General features: G+C 41.3%; 1 protein-coding gene across 1 annotated transcript; it reads left to right on the forward strand.

The window, feature by feature from the left end:
* Positions 1-1,119: 1,119 nt before the first annotated feature.
* LOC137524591 (hemoglobin subunit alpha-3-like) lies at positions 1,120-9,430 on the forward strand. The gene is made up of 3 exons (XM_068244635.1): positions 1,120-1,220; positions 6,729-6,933; positions 9,292-9,430. The coding sequence occupies exons 1-3, from the start codon at positions 1,126-1,128 to the stop codon at positions 9,418-9,420; spliced, it is 429 nt and encodes a 142-aa protein (XP_068100736.1). The 5' UTR covers positions 1,120-1,125; the 3' UTR covers positions 9,421-9,430.
* Positions 9,431-20,198: the final 10,768 nt, after the last annotated feature.

A 20,198-nucleotide genomic window follows, 5' to 3' on the forward strand; every position in this document is an offset into this window, starting at 1 on the left:
GATTTTTATTTGAAATAGACAAAATCGAGTCATCTATAGGAAGGGAAGTCCACCACTACCACCCTTTTTAAACTGCTTTTAGTGTATATTAATCTTCTTCTTGATGCCTCTGTGTGCGCTGTCTACAGTCGGTGCAAAATATTATTTCTCAACAGTCAAAAATGTTCTTTGCTGCTTCACCGCTAGTAATGCAATAAAAACACGTTCGATAAGTATACGTGAGGGGTCGAGTTCTATGGTAATATTTGTGCATGCTGTGGATTGGTTCTATGAGGCTTGATAGACAACACTTCCCAGTAGGACTCCCCGTTATATATATCACTGTACCTGAGGCCAGCAGACTATTGTTCTATAAATTGGATAACATGAGATATGGACATTGAATACCTTTTATGTCATTTGCGTAATGTCCTTTAAATGTATGTGCGCTGTCTACAGTCGGTGTAAAATATTATTTTATTTCCCTACATACTTTCCTTCTGCCTTCTTACACTTTTCTACACAATTCTCTATATTCTTTATTCTATAAACTAATGTTTAAGAAAACCATTAAATAATGGTTTTCTTTGGTAGCTTTTATTCAAGTATAGAAAAGTATTTCATAGGAACATAAACTAATAGTGCTCAGTGAACACATGGCCTCAATTCACTAAGATTTATCAAACACTTTATCAAACTTTTGATAATTTACCTCATGCGTAAAATCTAATTTTGAATTCACTAAAGTGTTAAATATTTATTAAATATTTTATTGATAAAATGTTCAATAAATATATAACATAATATAACACCTTAGTGAATTCAAAATTAGTTTTTACCCATGAGGTAAATTATCAAACGTTTGATAAAGTGTTTGATAAAGCTTAGTGAATTGAGGCCATAATCAAGCCTCACTATTTGAAGATAATAAAAGCCAGAGGTCAGCAATCTGTGAGGTGCTGAATGGTCACACACACAGTTGTACATGGGCTGCAGTTTTCCTTCGGGTGTATCTTTTATCTGACCACTGGACATGGGAGGTCTTGCTGCTCTTCTCTTTATAAAAGTGGAGAGTGTGGAGCAGACCAATCCATCTATCCTGCATCTCTGTCTGTAACTCCCGACAACCACACACAACAAGCAAAGATGACTTTCTCTGATGCTGAGAAGGCTGCCATTCAGGCTATCGTGAGCAAAGCCTGTGGACATGAGAATGTTCTTGGCGGTGAAGCACTGGAAAGGTAACCAAGTAACAAAACATTTTATGTAATGCTCTATATATTGCTCCAAAGATAAAGGCATCACTTTAATATTATGTTTTTGTTCTTGTTGATGTCTAGTATGGTATAATAATCAAAGAAATCTTGGCCGCTCTTCCCTATTGCAAGTTGAGATGCAACACGGTCAGTCTACCAGAGCACAAGGCAGGACCATAAGCATGGTAGTTGTACAACCAAGAACAGCACAATACAGGGATCTTCTGCACATACAATCTTAGTTATATTGCACATAGCTTTCAGAAATCAAGCAGATTAAGTATTGAAAACTTAGAAAAAAAAAGTGAACTGCATATGGGCCCATGGTGCTATAACATGGTCTCTAGCCATATGCACAGCTATTTAGCATGTATATACAGTGGAAAACAGGCATGTTGATGGACTTGGCTGATTGGTGACCAATCCATTGCTTCTTTATTCACTGGATCAGTCACAATGCTTAAAGTGCAACTGAAGTGAGAGAGATGTGGACGCTGCCATATATATTTACTTTTAAGCAATACCAGTTGCCTGGCTATCTTGCTGATACCTTTGCCTCTAATACTTTTAGCCATAGCCCCTGAACAAGTATGCAGCAGATCAGGTGTTTCTGACATTATTGTCAGATCTGACAAGATTAGCTGCATGCTTGTTTCTGGTGTGATTCAGACACTATTATAGCAAAATAGATCAGCAGGACAGCCAGGCAACTGGTATTGTTTACAAGGTGATAAATATGGCAACCAATCCGCATGATTTCTGAAAGCTATTTGCAATAAAGCAAGATTGTATGTTCAGAACATACCTGGTGTGTGCTGGTCTTTGTTGTATAAACAGTTTGGTACAATGGCCCTTATGCAGTTCACTGTTTTTCCTAAGTTTTCTTCTAGGTGATCTTTTCAACCTTATCAGTAAAACTCCATTAAGCCACCATTAAGCAATACAATACTCTGAATAATTTTGACAGTATTTGTTCACCTACTTTTTGGTTCTTTTTCAATTTCAATTGGAAAGTGATGACAAGTTATTTTAAACAGAAGATGAAAAATCATCTCCTAGGAGAAAAAGAATTGAATAAGGGCCCATATCCTTTAATTGTATATCTCCTTCAAAAACCCAACATTAAGACAAGAGTGTATTAGTTTTGTACAGCCTATAAAATGTTAGAATCTCTTTAGGCTCATGATGTTGTTTTTGTTCCTGTGTGGAAGGATTTCACTTGCTTCTTGTCCCATGAAGCGGATACATCTTTTCAATGGGGACAAAGCCAACAACATGTTAAAAGTCTTTTTTAAAGTGGGGGAGCATTAAAAGTCTTTAATTGGTGTGTCTCACTTCCTGATCCCAGAGGTCTTAGGGATAACTTGACAGAAGACATGCAAAACTAACAAAGATATTTTGTCAGGAATCAGGATTTAAAAAGCCTTATTGCTTGTATTCATATATAAAGCAAGATATCAATAATGTAAAGCAAGCAGATGAAACTGGTGTAGAGATGTTCCCTCATTTCCTGCCCCTGGTAGCTCCAGGGCTTCCATGTGAAGCATGCTGGTCCCAGGGACAAGAAATGAGGGGCAGCAATTACATTTTGACAGAAGTTCTATCAACAACAACCTACAAAAAGCTTTAACCTTTACTTTTTCTGTCCCTGCTGGTGACATGTTTTCAACTTCCTGTTATGAGAAATAGTCCCACATGGAGATACAGACGGTGATGAAAACCATAGAAAAAGTTTTAACCCTTTTCATACTTATCAAAGCTAAAATATAACCTTTGTCTGTAATTGATCCCTTTAGGCTTCTTTCACAGTGGGACATTACAGGTGCACGTTAGAGCAGCCTGTAACACAGCCCAACTCACAGCAATGAAAAATCAATGGGCTGTTTACAGTGCCCACGTTGTGTTACAGTGTAACGCTGCACGTTCAATGAAAGTGCAGCATGCTGTGCGTTATACGCGGTTTTAGCCGCGTTAGGGCCTGTACACACTGTTGCGCTTGCGCTGCGTTTTTAAAAACGCATGCGTTTTTAAAATCGCAAGGTCTTTTGAAAAAGAATGAAAATCGTGATGACTTGTACACACTGGTGCGATGCGTTTTTAGAAAAACACAATCGCAGTGCCTGCTGCGCTTTTTTAAGCGCAGCGCATGAAAAACGCATTAAAAACGCATGCGCTTGCGTTTTTGCCTGCGTTTTTCAGAAGTCAGTATCCCAGAAGACTCTGCAATCTCCTGATTCCTGTTGAAATGTAAACTAGAAAAAAACAAAGGATTCTTTAGCCAATCAGCAATTACAAGAAAAACGCAAACGCACAAAAAACGCAGGCAAAAGCGCATGCGTTTTTAAAACTACATGCACTTTAAAAACGCATGCGCTTGCGATTTTGCTTGCGTTTTTCAGTGTGTACAGGCCCTTAGACTGTTTGCAAATGCTCAGTAATGTTGTTTTATTGTTTTTTGTGTGCAGGAGAGGAGGAGGGGAGAGTCTGCTATTTTGCCTAATTAATATTCACTGCACTGCAATGCCGGTTCTCTTCCTGCCAGCAATGATTCATATGAATCATGCTCTGCCTGCTAGCAATAATTCATATGAATCATTCTCTGCCTGCTAGCAATAATTCATATGAATCATTCTCTGCCTGCTAGCAATGATTCATATGAATCATTCTCAGTTCTCTGCCTGCTAGCAATGATTCATATGAATCATTGCCGGTTCTATCGAACGAAAACGGCGCACCAAGAGCCACATAACGCGGTTCTAAGTAGCGTCCATCTTTAGCACCACCATGCGTTGCATTGGGGGAACGTTATGTGATCTTAACGTCCCCTGCAACACAACGTCCCACTATGTAAGAGCCCTAAAAGGACCACTATTGCAAAAAAAATTGTAAAATTTAACATACATACATATAAAAAATTCATTTGTACCAGAGTAAAATGCACTATAAATTACCTTTATCTCCATGTTTCTGTCACTTATGCGGGGTACACACGTTGCGTTTTCCCGCTCGATCCGCGGGATCGATTCGATCGATTCGATTATTTCCAACATGTTCGATCGGGTTTCGATGGATACAGCCGTCGATTTTGCATATTAAGTATGCAAAATCGACGGCTGTATTCATTGAAACCCGATCGAACATGTTGTAAATAATCAAATCGATCCAATCGATCCCGCGAATCGAGCGGGAAATCGCAACGTGTGTACCCCGCATTACAGCAGTAAATAACTGACAGATTTTGGGCTAGTTGATTCTCAGTATTATCTTTTTTGTTTACAAAAGCATTTACTGGAAAATATATATTCAGAGTTGCCAGCCAGCTTCCCTTTTGCACACTATTTTGGCAGTTGGACTGGCCAACTCCCATTCAGGAAGAGCTTTTTGTAAATAAAGAAATATCTGAGAATCCCTTATAAGGAGATGGACTAGCCCAAAACATGTTAGATTTTCTCTACCTACTACAAGTGACAGCTATATAAGTAAAAGGTAATAGTGCATCTTACTCTGAGAGAAATGTACATTTAGATGTATGCATTTTACATTTTACATTAACGTTATCCTTTAAGGCTTTGACATATTTTTGCAGTTAAAAAAGTACAAGTGGATGGTTTCAATAATATTTTATTATTCCTTGCAGCTCTGTATGACACCTTGAAATGAAGTAGGGCTCTCTGCAGATCTGCTGTAGCCCCTTTCAGTAATAGTCCACTCAGTTCTGCCCTGAGTTTTATCTGAATTTGACATGTGTGATGTACAGTAACTGTGATGAAGAAGATATGATGATTTTATCCATTTGTTTCATATCTAGTACTTATGAACTTGAAGCTGTAGAAAATACATATCATACACACATGACATGTACACAAGTAGGGCCTGATTTATTCAAGGGAATCTGAACTGAGAAGGATATGGGGTTGGCCATATTCATTTCCTTTTAAACAATACCAGTTGCCTGGCAGTCATGTTGATCTCATTGGCTTGAGTAATGTCTGAATCACACCTGAAACATGCATGCAGCTAATCATGTCAGATTTGCATGCTGATTCAGGGTCTATGGCTAAAGGATTAGAGGCAGTTGATCAGCAGGACGGCCAGGCAACATGTATTGTAATTATATAAAAATGTATATCACTCTCATTTCAGGTTCCCTTTAAGGCACGTCCAAAAATAATTCCAAAACCTCCGCTGGGGGTGTCATGATCCAGCAAACCTGGACTGGTTAATTGAAATATTGTCCCTTATTGTTTGACTACCTGTATGCTTTTCCACTGTCATTTTCTTTTTAAATGGCCCAGACCGCCTTGCATTTTTTTTTTTAAGTTCATACAGTTGAGTACTTGCATAAGACTGCAATTACAAAACTGCTAGTGTAGTGACTCCACCCCTTCCCCATAATCCTGTATGAAAGGGAAGGGGATTACGCATGGCATTCCCATATCTGAAGCCTTAGTAAATCTGGCACCCAGAATGCAGTACATACATATGTACACATTTTAAAAGTGTGCATGCAGCAGAAATAAAGAAGAAATGAGGGAAGCCTCCGGATAGCCAAGATTCTTGTCCCATGGCTAAGCATATTCACCAAGGGCTTGTCGAATATGCTTTTGTGGTAATGCTTCTATTTCTCTACAAGCCTGACTGTCCTGCACTGCACATGTGCGAGTACAGTCCGTGCATACTCAGTAGCATGAAGCCACTTGTGCATTACTTTTTCCTCTGTACATGAGCGGCTTCATTCTAGTGGGCATGCGGCGGTCGGTACTGATGCATATCTAGTGCAGTCGTGCACAAGCGGGAGCACAGCCATGGGGGTGAAAAGGGTCCTGGCCAGTAGCATTGGACTCGTGGAAGATCTGGAAAGCCTATGGAGCATCCAGAGGCTTTCTAGTACTACTTCCCCATAGTAATTATTTAACTAACAAACTCTTTACAGGTTTGCGTCAAGATTTCATTAGCAATTTATATGCTCATTTTCTTTTTAAGACAATATTCTTTCATTTTGACATTGAAATGTCTAAAAAAGAGAAAGTCTGTCTCAATACTTTTCAGTTCTTTGTAAATGCTAAGGTTAGACAGGGCTTTACCTACCTCTAACTGTAAGTTGAAAACCAAGGCTTATATGGTTTGTGGACATCTAAAATCCGACCAGGAGAATTCCAGCACCTTCCTGGTGTAGCACAGCACATAGGTACCCCACCTATAGGGCATAATAAATACTTCCATAAAATACTGACCCCAGGGGCACATAGGGGAAAGATAATTAGTAATGATGGTCTCAGGATTGCTATAAATAGTATCTGTTTTGAACATTATGTACAGTTTAAACTTTTGTGAACTATTTTGCCAATTTAGAATCATTTCTTATGTCTTTTCCAGTAGAAAGCTTTTGAATTAAACATAAAAAATAGAAAGGAGCTGTACGGTAATGCAACATTTGTTCTAGTTTGCAAGACCTAAAACATGTAATTTTTGTATGTCACATTCAATTCGTAGGTTGTTTCTGAGCTTCCCCCAGACCAAAACCTACTTCAGTCACTTTAATCTGAGCCATGGATCAGCTGATGTCCAGAACCATGGTGGCAAAGTCCTGGGTGCCCTGGTAGAGGCTGGCAAACATCTGGATGACCTGGAGGGCTGCCTGTCCAAACTTAGTGATCTCCATGCCTACAACCTGAGAGTGGACCCCGGAAACTTCAAGGCAAGTCTCACAATCAAATGCAAAAAGTATGAATGTGTTTGTCCTAATTATCACTTTTTATCTCACATTAATTAATTTTAATTGAATCTTCCACACATCATATAATAGCATTTTCCTAGGTTGAGGACACTATCTGCATGGAGTTGTTGGTTCATTAATGTGCACTTTAAGATTTGTAATAAAATATACAGTAATTACAAAGTAATAAACTGGTAATGTACTGTATATCCAAGATACAAATTTCCCCTAAAAATAGTATTGATACAAAATAATGGCTAAATCCTCCCACTGGACATCAAGATAATTTAGCTAAACAGAATAGAGCTAACACTTCTGGTTCCCTAGTAAACCCCCTCAAAAACATAAATATAAATCAGCACACAATTTATCGCTTTTGGCCAACCTCAATTTCTGGAAGTATCTGCTATTCAGTAATGCATTTTTTTCTGTGTTTTGAAAACTGAATACATTCACTACTTTATTGCATGCCACATGCAATTTCCACTGCCAATCATTACCTGAATCGCAGGTGCTTCTGGAAATCACGGCAGGCCCGTAGAGAATACATAACACGCGTTTTGCAGTTTGATTTCACATTGTGTGAAGTCACAACCGTGACCCCTGCCTAAAAGTCAGCTAATACATGATATCATTTTGGCGTGCATGTAAAAAAAGTGCCCTGCAAAAAGAGCCACTAGTAGAATATTGGTAGAATTACCGATATTCTACTAGTTGATTCTGATAGTAATCTTTACCGATATTTTAATATGACATAACTTATTCCTACTCTCACACAGAACCCTCCCTCCACCAATGCCTAACCCTTACCCTCTGGTGGTACCTAACGTTAACTCCCCATGGTGGTACCTCACCTTAATTTTTCCTAGTGGTGCCTAACTTTAACCCCCAGCCCCCCAGTGGTTCCTAGTCTAAACTCCCGCTAGTGGTGCCTAACCTTACTTTCTCAATGGTGCCTAACCTTAACCCCCTTGGTGGTGTCATACCTTATCTAATCAACTTATGTTTACGGTAATACTTTTTTGATTGGTAGCTTCTAAATCATTTGTCTATACTTAAAAGGAAAAGACAAGGATATTCGCTAATGTTACTTGCTGCGATAAGCAAGGGCTTGCTATTTGTAGCCGCACTTTGCTTAGCGGGCAGCCCCAGCGCTCTTTTTACCAATGATAGCTGCTAATCACCGCAATTAACATTAGTGTCGATGGCGGAGCCCTTTTTTACCAGGAAGCCTTCAACGCTCTTTTCACCTGATTTGTCATCTTGATTCAAAACTTTTTGCTTTAACTCATAGATAACAAGGTACAATGTATTTCAGGGACAGCAAAGTCAGATAAAGCTAGCAGTACCTATAAAATGCCTCACAATCTAATTTCTCCTCACTAAAGAGAATATATTTCTTTATTTTTGGAGGGAGGCTGTTAATAAACCTGTATGTATTTGTTTTGTGGGAGGAAAATGGCGCTCCTGCAGGAAATGTACTCGATTGCTAACTCTTAGGGCTTGTTCACACTATGAGCATTTTCGTTTTTTTTAAAGCACTGGCGATTTTAATAATCCCCTTAAAAGCACTAGTGCAATGTTAATCTATGTGAGTGTTCTCACATGAGTGATGAGCTTTCTTTCCAATCGTAAATGCGCTATTTGTACCATTTTCTGAGTGTTTGCTCTTCAATACAAAGTATAGCGCTTTGAATGGCGATTTCCCGAGTGCTGTTATGAATAAATACATTGTATTTATTCATTTCTGGTACAAGAGTTCTCTTCCTGACTCTGACTGACGTCAGGAAGTGTAAAAATTCATCGCTCAGCAAAAAGGCTTAGAAAATCGCTTACAAAAGCGCTTTTCTAAGCGCAAAGCGCAGGGAAAAGCTCTTTAAAAAGCGCTCAACAAATCGCTCAGCGCTTGCGATTTGTAATGTGAACAAGGCCTGAGAGAACATACAAACTCTGGAGGCAGTGTCCTTGGTGACAGATGGAATCCAGGACTGTAGAGCTGCAAGGCAGAACTGTGATTTACTTAATCCACCTTGCTGCCCCTATACTGTTGATTATACAATGTTTAATATTTGACTTTTCTAATAAAATAAATTGTTAATTTTTATACCTACAAACGGCGCTCAGGTAATACTTTTAATGACTAACTGTACACGGTTTATTGCAAGCTTTCGAAAGGGATTACCCGAATTTTTGTTTGTTGGTTTGATGTCTGCATTTCTGTTCCACGACTAACACCGGACCATACTTCCCTTAATTTTCATCCCAGCATATTAAAATAGTACATATATTTGCATGAACTTTGGCATAAGTGATACTGACCATGTTGTCTCTCTATTACAGCTGCTGTCACACTCCATCCAGGTTACATTTGCCGCTCACTTTGGAGCTGAATTTGATGCCACAACCCAAGCTGCAGTTGACAAGTTCCTTGCAGTTGTGTCTAATGTGCTTACTTCCAAGTACAGATAAATGTATAAAGTATGAGTATTATCATTTAATAAAATTGTTAAACATACAAATCTATTTGACATTTCCATTTTTTTGCATGTGATTTGTAGCAAAAGTTTTTAATGGCTATTTAAATCATCTTAAACATGATTGAGCTTAGTTACACAAAACCAAATGTAACTTAGATGGAGACATTTTAGGGTGTAAAGGTACCGGTATATAAGACACCCCTGCACCATAGAGGCACCTAGGGTTAGTTATTTTTAGTTTTAGTTATTTTTTGTTTTTCCTGATTTTCGCCCTCTAAAGCTAGGTGCATCTTATATGCCGGAGTGTCTTCTATGCCGAAAAATATGGTAATCTATTGGAAATTGATGTGCAGTGTATGGTAGGATTCTATTCCTTCTGAATCGATTCTTTTTAGAAAGTAATCGATTGTTTTGGAGCATTGGGTGGAGATCTAAAAGTGTATGGCCAGCTATAGTGTACAAATGATAGTGTCCAAATGTTTCAGCTGCCTGGAGCTGGCAAGGTACAATCTCTGTGGAAGAAAATTATGTGATAACATAAGGGAGTATAGAAGGATCATTCTTCCAATCAGTAGCAAATGAACCACCTCTCATCTGAGGGAAGTAAATACCACAAGTGCGATGTTTGAGTGTAATAACAGTCTGCCTTTCTTATTAGTTGAATAGATCAACCAAAAACAGATTTTCTACTTTGAAAAGAAAAGCTGTGATAGGTTATGCTTTCCAAAAACCTGTATTTATAAATAAGAGCATAACACATTCTGTAAACACATTGGAAGATCACAGGGCCAGATTTATCAAAGGATTACCAACAGTTTTTTCTTCTTAAACAGTTCTAACCAGCAGGGGAACTGTTCTGCATGATAATAAGAAGATTCTTAAATCCTACTTAAAGAAAACCTGTAAGGAAAAAAAGGCCCCCAGGGGGTACTTACCTCAGGAGGGGGAAGCCTCTGGATACTAATGAGGCTTCCCCCATTGCTTTGCCGGGACCCCCCGAATCACAGCGAGGTAAATATTTACCTACCACGATCCTGCGCAGGCACACTAACTAGTGTTGGGCGAACAGTGTTCGCCACTGTTCGGGTTCTGCAGAACATCACCCTGTTCGGGTGATGTTCGAGTTCGGCCGAACACCTGATGGTGTTCGGCCTTTTTAGTTCGAAATCGCCCGAACTATTCAATGCCCGCCGAACAGGGCCCCTGTTCGGCCGAACAGGGCCCTGTTCGCCCGAACATGCCGCAATACGGCCCCCCTATGGGGTCGCAGGCATAAGGGGGGAGCATGCCCCGATCGTGGGGGGGGGGGGGGGTCGGAAATTCCCCCCACCCCCTCCGCTAGCGCTCCCCCCTCTGCCCGCTTCCCCATAAAAAAGTTTAAGGCAAGTTAAATAGTACCTGGTGGCTGGCACTGGCAGTGGAGTGAGGAGGAGGAGGAGTCCGAGTAGCAGAGTGACGCGTTGAGGCCGGGCAGCGGGCGGTTCAGCGGTAGTACCCTTGTGGTACTTCCGCCCTTTCTCTGACCTCACGTCCTCTACGTGATGACGCATACGAGGGTACGCGTCACGCGTACCCTCGTATGCAGAGGACGTGAGGTCAGAGAAAGGGCGGAAGTACCACAAGGGTACTACCGCTGAACCGCCCGCTGCCCGGCCTCAACGCGTCACTCTGCTACTCGGACTCCTCCTCCTCCTCACTCCACTGCCAGTGCCAGCCACCAGGTACTATTTAACTTGCCTTAAACTTTTTTTATGGGGAAGCGGGCAGAGGGGGGAGCGCTAGCGGAGGGGGTGGGGGGAATTTCCGACCCCCCCCCCCGCGATCGGGGCATGCTCCCCCCTTATGCCTGCGACCCCGTAGGGCCCCCAAAAGGGGCATGTTCGCGGGTCCCATTAACTTCCATTGAGTTCGGCGTTCGGTCCGAACATGCCGAACATCTGGCCCATGTTCGGCCTGTTCGGCCCGAACCCGAACATCCAGGTGTTCGCCCAACACTAACACTAACCACTCTTCATTTGGGTTAAAGCGGATCCGAGATGAAAAACTGACTATAACAAGTAACTTGTCTATATATCTTATCTAAAGTTGAGATCGTTTACACAGCGTATCTAGCTGCACACAGCTTCAATAGAATATGATTAATTATTCCTGTGATACAATGAGAGCGGCCATGTTCTGTTTGTAATCATTACACAGGTAATCTGCAACTGCATCTCCAGCCCTCAGCTCACTCCCTCCTCCTCCTCCCTCCTCCCCTCTGCCTCTGAAATCACTGGCTAGTAGCCTCCTCCTCCTCCTGCCCAGACTGAGCTCCCATAATAAGCCTTTGCTACATGGGTCTGAGTGCCTTGGCGTTTTGGAGAAGCTGTGGGCGAGGCTTGTTTAGTTTATAGGGAATTAGAGTATTAAAACAAAAAGAAAAAATATTTGGCTTGAGGAATGCCCTATAAACTATATATAAGGAACACAATCATGCAATGTGTAAAAGTTCGTCTCGGATCCACTTTAAGGTGGAAATAGGCGAACCTGATCGATCCGCTCTACTGTGCAGGTGCGAGTCCTTTTGCGCCTGCGCAGTAGAGTGGATACGATCAGCCTATGCTATTTTCACCTAGCCTGAACGAAGAGCCGCTACTGCGCCTGTGCTGGATCCCAACAAGGTAAATATATCAAGTCTTGTCAAGCTTATTGGGAGAGTATTCGGGGGAACCAGTGCTGGATTCCCTGAACATACAGGGGAGGGTGAAGCCTCATTGGGACCCTGAGGCTTCCCCCTCCCGAGCTAAGTATCCCCCAGAGGGTTTTTTTTTTCTTTTACATAGTTTCTTTAATAGTAACAGTTTAGTGTGAATTTCTTGAACTGCACTACAGTTAAGAAGTGTGCAAATCCATCCCTAAACTGACGCAGATTAAGAAGTGCTTAATAGTAGTTCTACCGATAGTGCAGCAGTGTGGTCTAATCATGATTTGTGAAATGCTCCTCCCCCCTGCTGCCAGGTGTCCTGTGAAGCTGTTCTGTGCTTAACCCTTCTAGTGCTGGGCATTGATGCAATACAGCAGATGTATTGATTAACTCAGCAACAGCAATTCCCCTCACACACTGCACTGTCTGAGAAACCTTCCTAACTCCTTGTAACGATTGGTGTCAGCACACAGAGAGAATCTGATTATTGGTGATCTGCAGTATCACCAAGAATGCAGATATACACCCGATTATTGATGATCTGCAGTATCACCGATAATCAGATATTTTACTAACCTCTGGACACCTATGGTATGTGAGTGTTTGGTGTAACAGTAATACTTTGAGAGAGAACCGCCAGAGGAACTGGAGGTATGAAGAAGTAGGGATTTCACCTCAGACTGTGGGTGAATCCCTAGGCCAAAGGCTCCCTAGGAGAGGGGCCTAGGCTTGGTATCAGGAAGCCCTGCTGCTAATATAAACAGGCTTGCCCTAACTAGGTGTGAGGGCCTATTTTCTATGCCCTGGAACCGGGTTAAGGTATAACATAGAAATGACACAGTATCCTAGCCTTGGGTGTGAGGTCCGTAGTCACAACACCCTGGAACTGGTCTAAAGCATAACATAGAACTGACACAGTATCCCTAGTCTGGTGTGAGGTCCGTAGTCTCGACACCCTGGAACTAGTCTGAAGTATAACACAAATGATAGTACAGTTCCCTAGTCTTGGGCGTGAGGTCCTTGGTCTCTACGCCCTGGAACTAGTCTGGAGCATAACACAAATGATAATACAGTTCCCTAGTCTTGGGCGTGAGGTCCTTGGTCTCTACGCCCTGGAACTAGTCTGGAGCATAACACAAATGATACACAGTTCCCTAATCTTGAGTAAGAGGTCCTTGGTCTCTACACCCTGGAACTAGTCTATAACATAACATAACATTGACATGCGAGAGTATTCTAGCTCATTGTGAATTCCCAGGTCCGTCCTGGTTCTAACACACTGTGGGATCTGATTATGGTCTGAATGCTTCCACGTAAGTGTTTGCAATGGCAGACAACCAGCAACTGGCAAGCAAGCTGTATAAATAGCTGCTGGAGTCTGCCGCCCCACCCAAGCCACTCAGCCAATCATGAGTCCAGCAGGAATCAGCTGATCCTCCTGATCAGCTGACACTTCCCCTGCTGGTATAAAGGTCCTGACATCTGGGCCGCGCGTGCGTAGTTCTCCATCTGTCCATGTGAACTAACAGAACCAGCCACACCACCCGCACGCCGCTGCGTACAAACCGCCACGTTGGACGTGGAAACAGCCGCCTTGCTGTAAGTACCCGCTGTGGCTTTTCCGCGTTCTCTCGTGGTGCCAGGCGCACGTCTCCGCATGCCAGTCGCTGTGCTGGACGCGGATTCAGCCGTCCTGCCGTTAGTACACGCGGCGGCTTTTCTGCGTTTCCTCACACTCCTCCTCTTTTACAACAGTTTTAGAAGGAAACTGCACTATCTAGTTATTTCTTAACCTCCCTGGTGGTGCATTTCTCTTTGGATTTATAGGTCTAAAAGCGGTACATTTTTTCAAGAAATTTAGGCCATAACTCACCAAAATATATCAGAATAAAAGCTTGGTAGACATTCTGCATATAAATAAAAGACTGGAACACAAAATTGTTGAATTAATTACATTGATGAATAAACGTAAAAAAAATGTGAAACTGTACAAATAAGGCAAGCAGACAGTAGTCAAGATTATTATTATTTAGAATTTATATAGCGCCGACATCTTCCGCAGCGCTGTACATAGTATATAGTCTAGTCCAGGCATGGGCAAACTCGGCCCTCCAGCTGTTACGGAACTACAAGTCCCACAATGCATTTGCCTTTATGAGTCATGACTGTGGCTGTCAGACTCCTGCAATGCATTGTGGGACTTGTAGTTCCGTAACAGCTGGAGGGCCGAGTTTGCCCATGCCTGGTCTAGTCACTAACTGTCCCTCAAAGGAGCTCACAATGTAATCCCTACCAGAGTCCTATGTCATTGTCTATATATGTATTGTGTAGTGTATGTATTGTAGTCTAGGGTCAATTTTTTTAGGAGGAGCCAATTAACTTATCTGTATGTTTTTGGGATGTGGGAGGAAACCGGAGTGCACGGAGGTAACCCACACAGACACGGGGAGAACATACAAACTCCTTGCAGATGTTGGCCTGGCTGGGATGCGAACCAGGGACCAAGCGCTGCAAGGCGAGAGCGCTAACCACTACGCCATAGTGCTGCCCAAAATACAGGCAGAGGTCGGTGCAGGTGGCAGGAAGAAAGTAGTCAAAATCCAGGCAGAGGTCGGTACAGGCGGCAGGCAGAAAGTAGTCAAAATCCAGGCAGAGGTCAGTGCAGGCGGCAGACAGAGAGTAGTCAAAATCCAGCAAATGAGCTTATCTGCCATGGCAGTCAGATGACACAGGGGAAAGATCAAATTACAACTTGTGATTAGAGACAAATGAGGAAGAATTAGACATGCTAAACTCTCTATATCCATACAGGGCACATTTCTCTATGTTTTCCTTCTGTCTAGTCCAGATGGGGGAATCAAACAGGCTAAACTATTTATATATATATATATATATATATATATATATATATATATATATATATATATATATATACATGGGGGGTTAAACACAATTCATCAGTGTACTGGTTAAGGGCACCACCTTTAACATGGGAGACCGGAGTTCGAATCCTGGGTAGGGTCGGTACCTATTTAGTTAGGAGTTCAAGGCAAGACTCCCTAACACTGCAGGGTGGCTTCTTGAGCGCGTTCCAGTGGCTGCAGCTCTTGAGCGTTTTGAGTCAGACAGGAGAAAAGCGCTATACAAATATTCAGATTATTAATATTATCATTATCAGAAACAGTTGTCCTTTAAAACCTTGAAAGAAAAACAATTTTATGCCACCCCCATCTAGTGCTCAAAAGTGTAACTGCAGGATTTACACAAGAAGGAAATCTCGATCTGACTGTAGTACTTATAAAGGTGGTTAACAACTTTACTACGGAGGGGTTTTTGCCCTTCTGTACCATAGCAATTTTCACCTTTCAGCGCTCCTTCTATTCATTCACCAATAACTATATTACAACTTATCACAATGCAATGATCTATATCTTGTTTTTTTTCGCCAATCAATTTGGCTTTCTTTGGGTGGTACATTTTGCTAAGAATTATTTTATTCTAAATGCATTTTAACGGGAGAACTAATAAAAAATTGAAAAAATTTATTATTTCTCAGTTTTTTGCCGTTATATTTTTTAAATAATACATTGAACCGTAATTAAAACCCACACATTTTATTTGCCCATTTGTCCCAGTTATTAAAACGTTTAAAACATTTCTCTAGTACAATGTATTGTGCCAATATTTTATTTGGAATTAACTGTACATTTTTTTAGTTTTGCATCCCTCACCAATTACAAGTCCATAATTTCATAAATAACATTAATACACCCTTTTGACATACATATTAATAAAGTTTGGTCCATAAAGTAACTATTTATGTTTCTTTTTTATTTGTCATTTTTTTAATAAGCATATTAATTATTTAGGTAACTATGGGAGAGGGTGGGAGGTAAGGGGTTAATTTTAAATGTATATATGGGTCTTAAATAAATAAGAGTGTAGGTGTAATTTTATTATTGGCTACAAGATGTCCTTGTGCATTATTTCCTATTAGCACATTATAACTACGCAAACTGTAAGTAATGCGTGGACGTGTTACTCCGGTAGTTACAATGATCGCAGCATCTCTTTGAAGCGGACAATCATTGACACGGGGACTTAGATTAATGGGAACTGCGTTCCCATTCATTCATCTCCCCTCTAACGGGCAGTGACGAGTACCCCAGTGGAAGCGAGCAGTGGCCATCCGCCGCAATAGATGAATATCTACGTCCCTGAGCAGGAACTGAAGTCCTGCGGGATGTAGATATACTGTCTGTAACCACATCAATGGTTAATGTGATGCAAATCATTTTGGTTGCATGCTTTTTAATGTAAATTATATGCAGTTTAGAACTGGACTAAACTTCTAGCCCATTTTGAGTGGCCCCATTCTAAGCTGCATACAATTCACATTAAATTTACATGCAAGCCAGAATTATTAGTATCTCATTATTGCCCCTAGTCTTTTAGCAGGAGGAAAGTTTTCATACTTATAATCTAAAAATGAAACTCTGCTTTCGTGGAAAACAAATTCTCTCGAAGACAACTATATGAAGATAGTAGGGATGTTATCGGAAATCGGATTCCACTGAAATCCAATTTACCGCAACTCAGTAATATTAGACCAGTCACAGAACTCAGAAGCATTGGACTGATCAGAGAATGCAGAACTTTTCTGCAAAAATCAGATTACCGCAGTAATTTTAGACCAATCACAAGATTCCGTCTTTCTGATTTTTAAAATTTTTGTCATTTTTTTGCATTCCCTGATGCAAAACATGACAAATAAAATACTCTTCGTAAATTAGAAATTTGGAAACACAGAAAATCAAAAAAGGGGAATGGAAATCGATAATTGGCATTGGCAGAAATCAGAATTTCCGTGAATCGGAAATGGGCTTTTCCAACCATCCCTGGAAGAGAAAGGACAAAGTATTTCCCTACAGAGAAGATTGCACCACCTAATACAGGTCCTCTAAAAAAATTAGCATATTGTGATAAAGTTCATTATTTTCTGTAATGTACTGATAAACATTAGATTTTCATATACTTTAGATTCATTACACACAACTAAAGTAGTTCAAGCCTTTTATTGTTTTAATATTGATGATTTTGGCATACAGCTCATGAAAATAGCAATAGCATATCATGAAAAGGTTCTCTAAACGAGCTATTAACCTAATCATCTGAATCAACTAATTAACTCTAAACACCTACAAAAGATTCCTGAGGCTTTTAAAAACTCCCAGCCTGGTTCATTACTCTAAACTGCAATCATGGGTAAGACTGCCGACCTGACTGCTGTCCAGAAGGCCATCATTGACACCCTCAAGCAAGAGGGTAAGACACAGAAAGAAATTTCTGAACGAATAGGCTGTTCCCAGAGTGCTGTATCAAGGCACCTCAGTGGGAAGTCTGTGGGAAGGAAAAAGTGTGCAAGAAAACGCTGCACAATGAGAAGAGGTGACCGGACCGTGAGGAAGATTGTGGAGAAGGACCGATTCCAGACCTTGGGGGACCTGCGGAAGCAGTGGACTGAGTCTGGAGTAGAAACATCCAGAGCCACCATGTACAGGCGTGTGCAGGAAATGGGATACAGGTACCGCATTCCCCAGGTCAAGCCACTTTTGAACCAGAAACAGCGGCAGAAGCGCCTGACCTGGGCTACAGAGAAGCAGCACTGGACTGTTGCTCAGTGGTCCAAAGTACTTTTTTCGGATGAAAGCAACTTTTGCATGTCATTCGGAAATCAAGGTAACAGAGTCTGGAGGTAGACTAGGGAGAGGGAAATGCCAAAATGCCTGAAGTCCAGTGTCAAGTACCCACAGTCAGTGATGGTCTGGGGTGCCATGTCAGCTGCTGGTGTTGGTCCATTGTGTTTTTATCAAGGGCAGGGTCAATGCAGCTAGCTATCAGGAGATTTTGGAGCACTTCATGCTTCCATCTGCTGAAAAGCTTTATGGAGATGAAGATTTCATTTTTCAGCACGACCTGGCACCTGCTCACAGTGCCAAAACCACTGGTAAATGATTTACTGACCATGGTATTACTGTGCTCAAGTGGCCTGTCAACTCTCCTGACCTGAACCCCATAGAGAATCTGTGGGATATTGTGAAGAGAGAGTTGAGAGACGCAAGACCCAACACTCTGGATGAGCTTAAAGAGAAACTCCAACCTAGAATTGAACTTTATCCCAATCAGTAGCTGATACCCCCTTTTACATGAGAAATATAATGATTTTCACAAACAGACCATCAGGGGGCGCTATATGACTGATTTTGTGCTGAAACCCCTCCCACAAGAAGCTCTGAGTACCGCGGTACTCTGGGCAAACGGCCACAATGTAACAATGTTCACAGACAGGAATTAGCTGTTTACAGCTGTCTCTAACAGCCAAAACAGCTAGGAGCAGCTACATAACCTGCCCACAGTAAAAATGTCACAATGTAATAAATGTCAGAATGTAAATTGAGGAGAGGAAAGATTTTACAATGAGCAAACACTGACTAAATCATTTATACATAATTATGGTAAAAAATGAAGCACTTTTTTTACTACATTATTTTCACTGGAGTTCCTCTTTAAGGCCACTATCGAAGCATCCTGGGCATCCATAACACCTGAGCAGTGTCACAGGCTGATTGCCTCTATGCCACGCCACATTGAAGCAGTCATTTCTGCAAAAGGATTCCCGACCAAGTATTGAGTGCATAACTGAACATAATTATTTGAAGGTTGACTTTTTTTGTTTTAAAAACACTTTTCTTTTATTGGTCGGATGAAATATGCTAATTTTTTGAGATAGGAATTTTGGGTTTTCATGAGCTAAAATCATCAATATTAAAACAATAAAAGGCTTGAACTACTTCAGTTGTGTGTAATGAATCTAAAATATATGAAAGTCTAATGTTTATCAGTACATTAAGCCCCGTCTACACGAGGCGATCCGGCGGCGATTAGCCGCTCGCCCGCCAGTGCGTCGGATTCGATCTCCCGCTCGTCCCGCCGGCGCCGCTTGTCTTCCGCTTGATTCCCTGCCTTCGTCCCCTCGTGGGGAACGAGCAGGGAATCGGCGGTGGCGAAATCCGACCTGACGGATCTTATCAATCGAGCCGCATAAGCGGCTCGATTGATAAGGAACATTGCTGTAACATCGCTCCGTGTAGATGGAGCTTTACAGAAAATAATGAACTTTATCACAATATGCTAATATTTTGAGAAGGACCTGTATATCAAATCAACACTTTATTATTATACATCTGCTGCACAACAATACAACGCGATAAAATCAGTCCCCTGCCTTGGGGTGAATAAAATAAGATCCTCAAATAGATGGACCTCATAGCTGCATAGAAGTATCATAGGGACTGTGAAACCACCGAAAAGTAATTTATAGTGTAGTTCTGTTTTTGTCCCACCCCTTAGAATTTGAATAGCACGTGGTGATTTTGGGACAAGAACTTGTATGCAGTTTACATGATCTAAATTTTAGTTCACTACATAGTGTTTACCCTTACTTGCTATATGTAAATACTGGGTCATTTTAATATTTTCTCATGACCTGTATCTTAGAACAGATCTTCAACTTAGCAATTTTAGCATGAAACGGTGTAAAATTAATATTTATCTAAAAATAATAACTGGGATGAAAACACACATGTACCCATATTCCCTATATTTGCAAGCAGTTGGCACTTTGATGCGACAATTATGTATAATATATACAGTAATTACCTGTAAGAAGAAGTAGAATAAGTCTATGGAAATGAAGGGTACAGCAGCCAGAGGCGTGGCTATTGCAATGACCGGTAATATCTTCTCAAGTATAGTTAGTGTCATTATTGTAAACATTAAAGCTGGCCATACACTGGCCCGATTTGCCGCCGTTTCGACAGCAGATTTGATCACTGGGATCGAATCTGCTGCTGATCGCTCGCGCTAAACGCACCCGCCGATCCGATTTCCTCCCGCAATTGGATCGGACCGTCGATCGCGCCGTGCGGGAAATTACCGTCGATCACCCACGGGTAGGGAGCGCGTCGCTAGCGGCGGCCGATACGATGCAGGTATACATTACCTGACGCTGGCTCCCGGGTATATTC

The sequence above is a fragment of the Hyperolius riggenbachi genome, chromosome 7 (genome assembly GCF_040937935.1).
Source record: "Hyperolius riggenbachi isolate aHypRig1 chromosome 7, aHypRig1.pri, whole genome shotgun sequence".
Lineage (NCBI taxonomy): Eukaryota > Metazoa > Chordata > Amphibia > Anura > Hyperoliidae > Hyperolius > Hyperolius riggenbachi.

Coding starts and splice junctions, on each gene's coding strand:
- LOC137524591 (XM_068244635.1), top strand. CDS start 1,126: ATGACTTTCTCTGATGCTGAGAAGGCTGCCATTCAGGCTATCGTGAGC. Junction 1,221..6,728: donor GGCGGTGAAGCACTGGAAAG/GTAACCAAGTAA, acceptor TTCAATTCGTAG/GTTGTTTCTGAGCTTCCCCC. Junction 6,934..9,291: donor TGGACCCCGGAAACTTCAAG/GCAAGTCTCACA, acceptor TCTCTATTACAG/CTGCTGTCACACTCCATCCA.